The sequence below is a fragment of the Dama dama genome, chromosome 1 (assembly GCF_033118175.1).
Source record: "Dama dama isolate Ldn47 chromosome 1, ASM3311817v1, whole genome shotgun sequence".
Classification (NCBI taxonomy): domain Eukaryota; kingdom Metazoa; phylum Chordata; class Mammalia; order Artiodactyla; family Cervidae; genus Dama; species Dama dama.
In genome coordinates this window covers 41,178,815-41,192,852 of record NC_083681.1, presented here as the reverse complement: position 1 = coordinate 41,192,852, position 14,038 = coordinate 41,178,815, and the positions used below count along the sequence as shown (strand labels likewise).

General features: G+C 41.2%; 1 protein-coding gene across 4 annotated transcripts in view; it reads left to right on the top strand.

Annotated features, from left to right (window-relative positions):
* Positions 1 to 7,728: 7,728 nt before the first annotated feature.
* The window catches only part of USP47 (ubiquitin specific peptidase 47), a 99,712-nt gene continuing 93,402 nt past the window's right edge, over positions 7,729 to 14,038 (top strand). For 3 of the 4 annotated variants that reach the window (XM_061147703.1, XM_061147684.1, XM_061147675.1), the window contains exon 1: positions 7,732 to 7,867. In XM_061147703.1, the coding sequence (XP_061003686.1) occupies positions 7,829 to 7,867 (39 nt within the window). In that variant the 5' untranslated portion in view covers positions 7,732 to 7,828. Of the gene's footprint in view, positions 7,868 to 14,038 lie in introns of all 4 variants that reach the window. The other variant, XM_061147693.1, reaches the window with a different exon arrangement.

The following is a 14,038-nucleotide window of genomic DNA, read 5'->3' as shown; positions in this document are numbered from 1 at the left end:
AAGTGGAAAAGGATAGCTTTATTCCTTTGTCAGGCAAAGTGGGATACTGTGGGCTCATGCTCTCAAGACCATGTGTCCCAACTTGGAGAAGATGGTGAGAAATTTTATATTAATTGTCCAAAGAGGGCATGAGCAGTTCATGGACATTCTTCAGATGGGTTGGTGGTGCGGTAAATAGGAACCAGCATCATCAACCTTCAGGTCCAACTGATATGGGGTCTACATGTTTGTGGGCAGCATACCATTATTAACTGCTAACATCTCCCACCTGCAGGGGGTTTCTGTATCTGCTAAATGGATCAAAGAAATCTTTGTGTGAATCCTTTGATGGGGAAACAGGACCCTGCCCCAAGGCTTTTTCTCCTTGGTCTCCCAATCCCTTCCTTCTCTAATTAACAACTGTTTGAATCTGCCCATTGGAACTCAGGGAAGGTCACGGAGTCTGAGTGAAGGCCGTTTCCTTTAATCAAAAAAACGGGGGACACAAAGGCCATGTGCCCAGGGAGCCCCATAGGGCCCTGCACACCTCCAGAATCATTTCAAAAGATTAATGCCATGGCTTCAGCTTCATTCGATTCCTCCTTTTTCTTCGACGTTGAAATCTGAGCATTTGCCGCTCTAGAGAAAGCTTCGGAGAAGGCAATGGCACCCCACTCCAGTACTCTTGCCTGGAAAATTGCATGGATGGAGGAGCCTGGTAGGCTGCAGTCCATGGGGTCGCTAAGAGTGGACTCGACTGAGCGACTTCACTTTCACTTTTCACTTTCATGCACTGGAGAAGGATATGGCAACCCACTCCAGTGTTCTTGCCTGGAGAATCCCAGGGACGGGGGAGCCTGGTGGGCTGCCGTCTGTGGGATCACACAGAGTCAGACATGACTGAAGTGACTTAGCAGCAGCAGCAGCAGCAGCAGCAGAGAAAGCTTGGATGTATCATGGGCAATTTGTTTTTGGTTGTTGTAAGCTCTCATATTCGTGTCTCCACCTTGGACATGTTTGTCAGGGTGTTTCCTGTTGATGTGAGTCTCCTTTTATGCTGTTGAACACATTGATCTATAAACCTTTTCTTTTATGAACTTCTTCAGCTTAGAAAGAAGCAAGCACTTCTGTGGCAGTAATTCTTTTTTAGTTTGTGTCAATGGAAAATGCTACTTCAAGTCCTTAAACAAATCTTTCTTTGAGGTCATGGTAGGTTGAGAGCTCCACTAACATCTTTACACTATTGCTTAACAGAAATATTTGTACACCTTCCTAGGTTTTTTTCTGGGTTACATTTTCTACAGCATCATGTTTCCTGCTCTTTTTTAATAATAAGTTTATTTTATGTATTTATTTATGGCTTGTGCTGGGTCTCTGTTGCTGCACAGGTTTTTCTCTAGTTTTGGAGAGCAGGGGCTACTCTCTAGTTGTGGTTCACAGGCTTCTCATTGTGGTGGCTTCTTCTGTTGCAAAGCACAGGCTCCAGTGTGCACGGGCTTCAGTAGTTGTGACTCCAGGGCTCTAGAGCACAAATTCACAGGCTCAGTAATTGTGGCACACAGGCCTCGCCGCTCTGTGGCATGTGGGATCCTCTTGGATCGGGGATCAAACCTACATCCCCCACCCTGGCAGGCAGATTCCTCACCACTTCCCTGAGCCACCGGGGAAGCCCACCTGCTCTCATCTTTACACTGAAAGTTAGTTATCTTTTCAGTGTTTACTACATTTCTTACTCAGTTGATGACTTTTTCCCCATAGTGGTGAAAACAGTCACTGAAATAAGTTCCAAATTGCTTTTTCATGTTTCTTTAATGATGTTGTCATTTCCATTACAAATGTAAGCCCTGGACATGGGAAAACAGACTGGTTTCAAATTGGAAGAGGAGTACGTGAAGGCCATGTATTGTCACCCTGCTTATTTAACTTCTATGTAGTACATCATGAGAAACGCTGGGCTGGAGGAAGCACAAGCTGGAAACAAGATTGCCAGGAGAAATATCAATAATCTCAGATATGCAGATGACACCACCCTTATGGCAGAAAGTGAAGAAGAACTAAAGAGCCTCTTGATGAAAGTGAAAGAGGAGAGTGAAAAAGTTGGCTTAAAACTCAACCTTCAGAAAACTAAGATCATGGAATCTGGTCCCATTACTTCATGGCAAATAGATGGGGAAACAGTGGAAACAGTGACAGACTTTATTTTTTTGGACTCCAAAATCACTGCAGATGGTGACTGCAGCCATGAAATTAAAAGATGCTTGCTCCTTGGAAGAAAAGTTATGAACAACCTAGACAGCATCTTAAAAAGCAGAGACGTTACTTTGCCAACAAAGGTTCATCTAGTCAAAGTTATGATTTTTCCAGTAGTCATGTATGGATGTGAAAGTTGGACTATAAAGAAAGGTGAGTGCTGAAGAACTGATGCTTTTGAACTGTGGTGTTGGAGAAGACTCTTGGGAGTCCCTTGGACCGCAAGGAGACCTGACCAGTCCATCCTAAAGGAAGTCAGTCCTGAATATTCATTGGAAGGACTGATGCTGATGCTGAAACCTGATGTGAAGAACTGACTCATTTGAAAAGACCCTGATGCTGGGAAAGATTGAAGGCAGGAGGAGAAGGGGATGACAGAGGATGAGATGGTTGGATGGCATCACCGACTCAATGGACATGAATTTGAGCAATCTCCAGGAGTTGGTGATGAACAGGGAGGCCTGGCATGCTGCAGTCCATGGGGTTACAAAGAGTTGGACACGACTGAGCAACTGAACTGAACTGACTAGTTTTACGTTTCACTCTCTAACTTAGCCAGAGAACCTAGTTCATGGCTAAGATCCATCACTTTATTAGTTTCTTCAATTTCATTACTAAACGTTGAATTTCTTTTCAGAGTCTTTTTTTTTTTTTTTCTCCCTACACCATGTAGCTTGCAGGATCTTAGTTTCCCTACCAGGGATTGAACCTGGACCATGGCAGGAAAAGGGTCACGTCCTAATGACTGGAGTGCCAGGGAATTCCCAAAGTGGAGCTATTATCATCTTTATTTTACAGATAAGAAAGCTGATGCTTATGAATTTAAGAGATTTCACCAAGGAAGGCCATCAGTTAATATTAACAGAAGTAGGATTCAAATTTAGGTAAACAATTCTCAACTTCATTCTTTCAATCATACAGCTATACTGTCTCCTCTCCTTGGCTAATGTATAAAATCTAAATTTCCTCTTTGGCTCAATTATAGAGTGCTACATGTCATGAACTTTTCTGGTGAAAATTGCAAATGTTAAAATAGTAAATGCCAAGAGTCTTCTTTATTCTCTCATTTTCTAATTGAGAACAGAGAGGTTCAGGGAGGTCTTATATGGAGAAAGTGACAGAGCTTGAATCTCAAAACAGATCAGTGTGGCTCCAAAGTCACATCACATTGACTAAAGATCTTTTTACCCCATTAAAACGGAATCAAGGCGAAAGCCTCCATTCACATTTACAAAATACATTTAACAGTATTACTAATAGTTCTAGTTATAGGGACCATTATGACTAGCTCTGAAATTGTATCATATGATTTTGACCTTAGGGCTTCTTAAAAGTCATTTAAAACATAGAAATGCTCACAAATGGTCTTGAAATATGAAAGAGGACAGAAACACCTTAAGTATTACCATGAACATTTTTAAATACACTTTTTATCTTGGAATAATTTTAGAATTGCCAAAAAGTTGCTTGGACAGGACAGAAAGTACACATATACCTCTTCCAGATTCTCCCATGGTTAACATCTTATGTTACCATTGTATATTTGTCAAAACTAAGAAACTGATATTAAAATATTAATAACCAAACTACAGATTTTATTTGGACTTCATCAGGTTTTCCATCAATGTACCTTCGGTTCCAGAAACCTATTCAGGGTACCACATTGCATTTAGTTGTGATGTCTCCCCAGTCTCCTCTGGTCTATGACAGTTTCTCAGTCTTTAATTGTTTTTCTAGAGCTTAACTGTCTTGAAGAATGCTAGCCAGATATCCTGTAGTGTCCTCCTATCTGGATTTTTCTGATGTTTTTGTCATGTTTTGACTGGGGTTATATTATGAACATTTTCAAGTGAATGGAAAAAGAAAAATAATCCAAAAAATATTATAAAGAAAACAGTCTTAGTACGTTTTTAAAAACATGAATCTCGTGTAAAAAATGTTATTAATTCAACAAAAATTTATGAAGCACCTATTATGTGCCAGGCACTGAAGAAGAGTGGTCATTAAAGGCCTCTTTGAGAAACTGAGAGCACCCCAAATAACAAAGTAGAACTAGATAAGAGCAAAGATTGGGGGAAGAACATCTTAGAGAAAGGAAACAACAAGGCAAAGGATTTATAGCAGAGGTAAGCAATGTATTTTAAAAGCTTCAATAAAGGCAGAGTGGCTGGGTCATTGGTGAAAGAGAAGGAGTGGTAGATGAGATGAACAAGGCAGACAGGGCTAGATAACTTTGGGTTTTACCAATGACCATAGCAAGGAATATGCTTGTTGAGAGAGATGGGAAGAGAAAGATATCATCTAATAAATTTTTAAAAGATCACCACTGTGGAGTGCTGCATGGAGTATAAACTCTTGAAGAAGTGGGGGCAGAGTAGAAACCAGGAGCTAGGAGACAAATGCATTCATTCAGGCAAGAAATGATGGTGATTGGAGTGAGATGGACAGCAGTGGATATAAAGAGGAGTGGTCAGAGACTTCCCTGGTGTTCCAGTGGCTGAGACTCCATGTTCCCAAAGTAGGAGGCCTGGATTCAATCCCTGGTTGGGGAACTAGACCTTACATGCTGCAATGAAGACACACACAGTCAATTTTTTTAAAAATGGTTGGATTGGGATATATTTTATTTCAGAGTGGGAAGCAATAGCCCTTAGTAATTAATTGAATATAAGATGAAGATCCTCAAGATTTTGGTTTGATAGACTGAACTGAGAATGGTGTAGGCTATTGAGATGGGGAGAATTGAGAGAGTAAATATTGCAGGAGGTAGGTGGGAGACTTGGAAATCAAATGTTTTACTTTAGTCAAGCTAAATGTGAGGCATTTTGAGTCATCAAAAAGGTAGATGGATGCATGCATTTGGAGCCCCTGGGAGAAGTCAAGGCTGGAGACATAAAATCTATATGTAAAATAAACAAACACATATACATGTAATGGCAATAATTTTATTTACTAGGAAGGTAGCCATACCTATTTGTTCATTTATTAATCAATTCTGCATTCATATACTTATCCACAAATATTTATTGTATACATACCAGGATATCAGACTCTAGTACATTCATGCCAATGGCATTTAAAGAGAAGAGTGTGCAACCAGAGATGGTAGGTGGTGGAAAGAAAACATTAAAACTTTGAAAAATAGTTATTTTTTATCTAAAAACAAAAATTAAGTCTTTCAAATATTTAATACATAGATTGACACTGGCATCTCACTACTGAGTGAAAAGTATGAGACAACAAGGAGAATAATTTGGAGATTTCTTCATTTTCTTTTGTCTTAATATATCGTGATTTCCTCCAGTTTAGGTGTGCTGGGTTAAGTAGATTTACCAATTATATTGTTATTTCATTAAATTAACCCCCACAAAAATGAAAATAGCTAAAAAAGATCTCTGGAAAGAAAACATGGGTTGGAGATAATAAAGCAGGCGTAAAGGGGAAGATGATAGAGATGACATACCTGCTTCTAGCATGAGCTCTACAGAAGCCATCTTATTAAGTAGTGGGCATGACATTTTGAAATCAGAGATTTGAGAATATTTCCATTACGTGATTTTTTGATGTAAGATGACATATTGTGTGCTATCCAAGGCTGGGGCTATAGTGAGGCAAGTGAGGCATGCACTTCGGGCCCAAAATTTAAGAGGATGCCCCAAACTCAGCAATCAAGATGAACATCTACATGCAGTATTTTAAAAAGTCAAAATTAATGCAAAAATCTATGATACACAAAATATCAAAAATTTAAATACTCACAAGATCAGTATTCAAAAAACAAACAGCTTATACATGTATACTAAAACTTGAAGACAGAATTTTCCAACCTGTTAGAAGATCTTCCAAGCAATGCATTCCAAAGAGTTTTGAAAATATATAAAAATGCAACATCTTCTGACTGACATTAGGGAAGATAGAAAGTTACTAGTTGAATTTCAAACAAAAACTTTTCATGGTTGGTGGATGGAAGTGACAAAAATGGATACTTGCATTAGTAAGAGCAGCCAAAGATGTGTTTCTTCCATTAGGATCTACGTATCTTTGTGAGTTATCTTTTTCAGCTTATGACAGCAGTTAAAACGAAGTACAGAAATAACCTGAACGTTGAATCACATATTTTAATAACTGTTTCATAAAGTATTACAGATTTTTAAAATCACTGAAACCTAGTCAATCATATTGCTTTCACTAAATATTTTTAGTGAAAATAACACGGATTTTTAAAATATAATTAATATAGCTACTTTAAATGTTTATTTCATCTCTATCCTTTTTACACTTTAAAAAGGCTTTACATCATACACAACAGGACGTGTCTAAACTTACATAAGTATAGAGACTTTTTCTGTAATACGGAAGCGCAATAAAAAAAGAAAACGTTTGGAGAGCACACACAGTTCAGACAGGTAGTTGATACTGTGGGTGTTAGGAACGTATCAGAATTATATTATCTCCGAGTGCGAAAACATCGCTGTACCACAGAAGTCTTCAAGAAGGACATCCCACCAGGTTTTCATAAGGGGAGGTTTGAGGAATGAGCAGGATTTGGAAAAATAACCATCGCAAAATTTGCTGTCTATAAAACAGTACAATGCTTACTGCCACAGGAGATTAACGTACTTTAAAAACATTTTTAAAAGAGGATCCTAGGTCCAAACTGAAGCCCTACTCTCTGACGGTGTCTCAGCCGCAGACTTGAACCTGTCCGAGAAGGAAGTTCCCCGAAATGGCCCAGCAGAGTGCCGCTCTGATGGAGGGAGGCTGGAGGAAAGTGATACCTCTTTCGCGAGCTATGGACTTGTCCCCTCCCCAAGCAGGAGACCAGACTTGAGGTCCCTCGAGCCGAGCCCTCGGGAGGGTGGGGAGAGGGGGAAAGAAAACGCAATCCTTCCTGGCTGGGACCGTGTCTGAGGGCGGAGGCCGGGAGACAGTCCGTGATGCTTTCTCTTCCAGGCAGAGGCCGGAAGTCTGTAAAGAGGGAAAGAGTTCAGGAGCTCTTCTAACAGGGAGGGCGAGCAGTGTTAGTAGTAGGGCCAGAGGTGAGGCTTTAGGGTCGAGTCTCTCCCCGGTGGGCGGAGAGTCCGAAGAGCCCTGAAAGGCATGGCGGACCTGAGGCCTGGTCCTTTCCCTGCCGGCAGGGGGAGTCCCGAGATGGACAGTCTGGAACCCCTCTCCGAAAAGCGTTTCCTTGACCGCTCAACCACTTTTATACATCTCGAAGCCGAGTGAGAGCCGAGGTAATTAGTTGCGAGCGACAGCTGTCTGGGCACCTTGGGCGCCAGGAGCCGGGCTCGGAGCCCGACGGCCCGAATTCTCGCGAGAGCGGCCGCCGCCATTTTTCCATTGATTGCAGCGGGCGGGGGGAGGGGCCGACGACGAAGGCGACGACGACGGCGGCGGCGGCGGCGGCGGCGGCGGCGGAGCCTTGGGTCGGTGTCTGCGCGTTGGTGTCTGAGGCCCAGGTTGAGGCCTCCGCGATAGCCCGAGCGCCGGCGGTGGAGAGGATGACTTCCGCTGCCGTTTTTCTCCTGAGCTAGAGCGGCGCCGCCACCCTCCCCCTCCTCCGGCAGGGCGGACAGGAGCGGCCGGAGTCTGAGCGATGGTGCCCGGCGAGGAGAACCAACTGGTCCCGAAGGAGGTGAGGGGCCGGCGGAGGAGGCTAGGCCCGAGGCCTGCGGCCGCTGCAAGCAGCGCAGGCCGGGGCGAGGGGCGGGCTGCGGGCCCAGTCCGTGGGCTGGCCCGGCCGTGGGGGAAGGAGGAGGTGTGTGGTGCGGGGTTGCGGGGCGGGGTGGGAGGGGGGGTGGTGCATGGTGGGTGCGGCGAGCAGTTGGGAAGCCGGGCTGGATCTCGGGGGTCGGGGGAGCGGAGACCTCTCCCCTTGGATTTGTGGTGCTGGACAAAAACGGAGCGGACTGGAAGGAATCTGGTCCTGCTCTGGGGGGAGAAGGTGGCTTAAGTAGTTAACATATTGAGCCAAGGTGGAGAGGTAATTTCAAAGAAAAAATGCTGCAACAGTGGCCGATGTGCACGACAGGGTGACGGTGCTGCTTCTGGTTTTGACAGTGGCATAGCTCTCAGGGCTTGTGAAATCTACGCCCAACTTGAGCTTTGTGCGAGGGCAGTTAACTGTTAGGACTTTTTTGAACTCCTGTTTCTTACTTGGTGGTACTATGGGCCTGCCTAAATGGGGCCTACCGAAGATCGTTGAAAAGTAGTAAATATGACTTTCAAGTAAAGGTAAGAGGCAGCGAGGCATTACCATATGGAGAGTTGAACTACTTTTTGTAGTTGGGTTGTGTATGCCAGTTTGGGTGACTTATATTCTTAAAAGCAAGTGATATGAGAAGGCTTGACTTCTTGGCCTCTCTTGAATAGCAGGAGAAGATTAATGATAGAATCCAGCACTGGCCAGTGAATTTCAATATATTAATAGTATCTCTGTTGGCTTTATAAATATCTTCAGGGTGTCCAAATGTGTATTTTTAACTGGCTGATCATCAGGCGAATGCTTTGGATTTTTATTTCTCGTATACCTCAAGTAGATGCAAGTGTCGGTTGAAATTAGCTATATCGGATCTTGATAGTTTTGGGTGATGTTCTTAAAATTTTTTAATTCTTCTTTTTTTTTTTTTTTGCCTTTTTTGGTTGCTTTGTAGCTGTTTGTTGCTACTTGAGCAAGCCCTGACACTGCAAAAGTATTATTGGAGTTGTGTATAAGTGATAGGAATATTTTCTCAACTTTGTCAGATGATTGTTTTGCAAGAACAGTTTTTTAAAACTCAGTTCTTATGTGTCAGTATTTATTCATCAAGAACCACCTGCACAGAAAATAATAAACATGAATTAATCAGAATTCTTGGCTTGGGTACTTATAAGGCTACTAAGGTAACACTAGTATTCATGGAGCTCCAAGTAGGGGCTAAGCAATTTTCTACATAAGTAACTCTTAAGCAAGGATGAAAGTGATAGATACTATGAGATAGAGATAAAAATGAACTTTCTTTTAGAGCTACGCAGTGCTGGTTTTCATTTCCGTGAAAAGCAAAATTAGTCCTTTCTTAATTTTTTGACCATTAGAAAATATTGGTGGAACTTTGCTTTATGAAAGCTCAATATTAGGTTTATTTCCCTAATAATTTGGTTTATAGACAACATGATATAGATATACACTTCCACAGGAACATACCTGCAGTGCTGCTTTTACCTTTTGGATTTTAGAGGTTAAATGCCTCACTGATGGGTGGGAAGAGAATTGGGGGGCGGGAGGGAGATCCAAGAGGGGAGGGATATATGTATACATACAGCTGATTTACTTCCTTGTACAGCAGAAATTAACACAACATTGTAAAGCAACTATACCCTAATAATTTTTTTTTTCTTTTTAAAGATTAAATGCCTCTCCTTTAAGACTAATTCCTTTACCTGAGGCTTCAAACTCACCCTGAGTTCTGACGTTTTTGTTTCTTACTCCTTCTGGATCACGTGCCTTTATTTTCTATTCCCCAGACTCATCTTCAATCTTTTCTTTTTCCCTCACTCCTTTCATGATTCCTGGAAGCATGCACAGTACTCTCAAATCTCAGGTCTGTCATTTTTTTCACTAGTTAAGTGGTTCATTCTTTTTTGATGGCTGTACTCCTCTTCTTGCCTGCTTCTCTTCCTTGAGTTTTCTTTTGCATTTGATACTAAAAAAAAAAAAAAAAAAAAAAAAAAATCCTTGATTTTAGTAATGCTGTATTTTGGGGCTTTTTTTCCGTACCTGTTTGTCCTATCTGGTCACTCATTTGGTCAATGTCTTTCTCTTTTTCTGTGTCTTTAATTATCACTTTTGTCTGATCTTTGTCATCCTCTGTCTGGTAGAAGTAGAATTATATAGTGTTAAAGCTGAGAGAGCACATAGTGATGTGATCATCTCGTATTATAACTTATGCCCCTTCACTTGTACGGATGAGGAAATTAGGGCCAGAGGTTTGGAAAGGACTTGTTCAGGGTCACATAATGAGTAAATAAATGACAGAGCTAGGATTAGAACTCAACATCCCCTTGATTATCCTCTTATTTTACACATCCCTCCATGTAACCTAGGGGCTCTGTAAGAATGGTTTGTAACTCTCTAACTGTATTTATTTTATGAAAGTAAATTACAGAATTTTAAAATGTCTTGGTTCTGTTCTAATGGCTTATTACCAACTATATGGAAAACTTTATCTTTTTTTTTTTTTAGAAGGGAACCTCTGAAAAAATAAAAAATAAAGGGAACCTCTGACCCTTACTAGATTTAGATATACTGATAAAGTATATGCACTCATGTGTGTGCAGTTGTTGAATGAATAATATATTATTCTGGTCCCAGAAGCTCAAGGACAAAACTGTACCTTAGATTGCTGAAGAAGGCAGCTAAGCATCATGCAGGGCTTGGCAAACTACAGTCCCTGGGCCAAATTCAGCCTGTAGCCTGTTTTGTTTGGCCCATGAGTTAAGAATGATTTTTACATTGTCAAATTGTTGAAAAATATCAAAATAATAATCTGTGATACATGGAAGTATATGAAATTCAGATTTCAGTTTTCATAAATAAAGTTTTATTGGAACACAGCCATGCCCATTTTTTACTATTGACTGATGGCTATAGTAGAGTTAAGTAGCTGATACAGATACTGTATACAAGATACATTTGAAGCTACTTAGCTTGGTGTTCAAGACCTAGTATTGATACAGTTTGATTCTGGCCACAATCTTCCCTTTCAGAAAGCTTATCTCTTCTCCTTCAAAGCAAGTTTTTAATGTAGCCAAACAGGTTTTTCTTTAACTTGCTTTTCACTTCTATTTGTGCTGCCGCCTCTTTCCTACTTCTGCCCACCAATTCAGAACATTCATACACATCTTTCCTAAAGTATCTCATATCTCATTTATTCTTAAAAAACTTTTCTGACCATTTAACCTTAAAGATTTCTCCGTCTTAGAAGACTTATATGTGAACAGAATTCATTTGCCAATTAGTAAATAGTGCTTTGTGTCATCTATTATGGGCTTCCCTGGTGGCTCAGACAGTAAAGCGTCTGCCTACAGTGCAGGAGACCTGGGTTTGATCCCTGGGTTGGGAAGATCCCCTGGAGAAGGAAATGGCAACCCACTCCAGTACTCTTGCCTGGAAAATTCCATGGATGGAGGAGCCTGATAGGCTACAGTCCATGGGATTGCAAAGAACCAGGCATGGCTGAGCAACTTCACTGGTTCACTGGTCATCTATTATAGTCTCAACTGTATTTTATTAGTATTCATTATGGATGTCTTGCCAGCAGAGATCTTTATGTGTCTCTCTCCCCCATGCTTTTTTTTTTTTTTTTTGTACTATAGATTTAGGTTTGTCTAGGTTTGTGTAGGTCTGGTTTGTCTAGGTTTGACAGACCTAGACAGTGTATTAAAAAGCAGAGACATCAGTTTGCTGACAAAGGTCCATATAGTCAAAGCAATGGTTTTTCCAGTAGTCATGTATGGATGTGAGAGTTGGACCATAAAGAAGGCTGAGCGCTGAAGAATTAATGCTTTTGAATTGTGGTGTTGGGAGAAGACTCTTGAGAGTCCCTTGTATAGCAGGGAGATCAAACCAGTCAATCCTAAAGGAAGTCAGTCCTGAATATTCATTGGAAGGAATGATGCTGAAGCTCCAATACTTTGGCCACCTGATGAGAAGACCCAGCTCATTGGAAAAGACCCTGATGCTGGGAAAGGTCAAGGGCAGGAGGAGAAAGGGATGACTGAGGATGAGATGGTTGGATGTCATTACTGATTCAGTGAACATGAGTTTGTGCAAACTCCAGAATATTGTGAAGGACAGGGAAGCCTAGTGTGCTGCAGTCCATGGGGTCCCAAAGTGTTGGACACAACTGAATGACTGAACAACAACAACAACTATAGGTCTAGGATAGTGTCCTTTCTGAAGCAGATCTTCAGTAATATTCATTGATCTGGTTATAGGGTTGCAAGGAAACCAGTTTCTAACCAATTTCCCCTGCTTGGATGTTTTCCGTAACATCCTTGGCAAGCTGTTTTCCAACCTCAGCTTGAATACCTTCATGACCTCTCAGGTAACATCTTCGTCTTTTAAGAGATCTGTTTTAAATTAAGTTTTTGAGCTGAGAGAAGTCTAGATCTCTATAACTGCCATCTTTTGATTGTTAGCTCTGGATAGCAGAGAAATTTTAAATCATTTTCCAAAGGATAGGTTTTTTTTCATTATTGAACATAGGGGAAGGGAGTAGGAGGACAAAGCTCTGTTCTAAAGTCTGAGCATCCCCACCAACAGTGTAAGAGGGTTCCCTTTTCTCCGCACCCTCTCCAGCATTTATTGCTTGTAGACTTTTGGATAGCAGCCATCCTGACTGGCGTGTTATGGTACCTCATTGTAGTTTTGATTTGCATTTCTCTGATAATGAGTGATGTTGAGCATCTTTTCATGTGTTTGTTAGCCATCTGTATGTCTTCTTTGGAGAAATGTCTGTTTAGTTCTTTGGCCCATTTTTTGATTGGGTCATTTATTTTTCTGGAATTGAGCTGCAGGAGTTGCTTGCATATTTTTGAGATTATCCTTTGTTGCTTCGTTTGCTATTATTTTCTCCCATTCTGAGGGCTGTCTTTTCACCTTGCTTATAGTTTCCTTTGTTGTGCAAGAGCTTTTAAGTTTCATTAGGTCCCATTTGTTTTTTTGCTTTTATTTCCAATATTCTGGGAGGTGGGTCATAGAGGATCTTGCTGTGATTTATGTCGGAGAGTGTTTTGTCTATGTTCTCCTCTAGGAGTTTTATAGTTTCTGGTCTTACATTTAGATCTTTAATCCATTTTGAGTTTATTTTTGTGTATGATGTTAAAAAGTGTTCTAGTTTCATTCTTTTACAAGTGGTTGACCAGTTTTCCCAGCACCACTTGTTAAAGAGGTTGTCTTTTTTCCATTGTATATCCTTGCCTCCTTTGTTGAAGATAAGGTGTCCATAGGTACGCAGCGCTATGGAGAACAGTGTGGAGATTTCTTAAAAAACTGGAAATAGAACTGCCATATGACTCAGCAATCCCACTTCTGGGCATACACACCGAGGAAACCAGATCTGAAAGAGACACGTGCACCCCAGTGTTCATTGCAGCACTGTTTATAATAGCCAGGACATGGAAGCAACCTAGATGCCCATCAGCAGACGAATGGATAAGGAAGCTGTGGTACATATACACCATGGAATATTACTCAGCCATTAAAAAGAATTCATTTGAATCGGTTCTAATGAGATGGATGAAACTGGAGCCCATTATACAGAGTGAAGTAAGCCAGAAAGATAAAGACCAATACAGTATACCAATACATATATATGAAATTTAGAAAGATGGTAATGATAACCCTATATGCAAAACAGAAAAAGAGACACAGATGTACAGAACAGACTTTTGGACTCTGTGGGAGAAGGCGGGGGTGGGATGTTTTGAGGGAACAGCATCGAAACATGTATATTATCTAGGGTGAAACAGATCACCAGCCCAGGTGGGATGCATGAGACAAGTGCTCGGGCCTGGTGCACTGGGAAGACCCAGAGGGATGGGATGGGGAGGGAGGTGGGAGGGGGGATCGGGATGGGAAATACATGTAACTCCATGGCTGATTCATGTCAATGTATGACAAAAACCACTACAATATTGTAAAGTAATTAGCCTCCAACTAATAAAAATGGAAAAAAAAAAAAAAAAAGACAGACTTTAAAATTGAAAAAAATAAATAAAGTCTGAGCATCCTCAGTTCTCTAAGTGTTTCTCAGCTTGCTCTGTT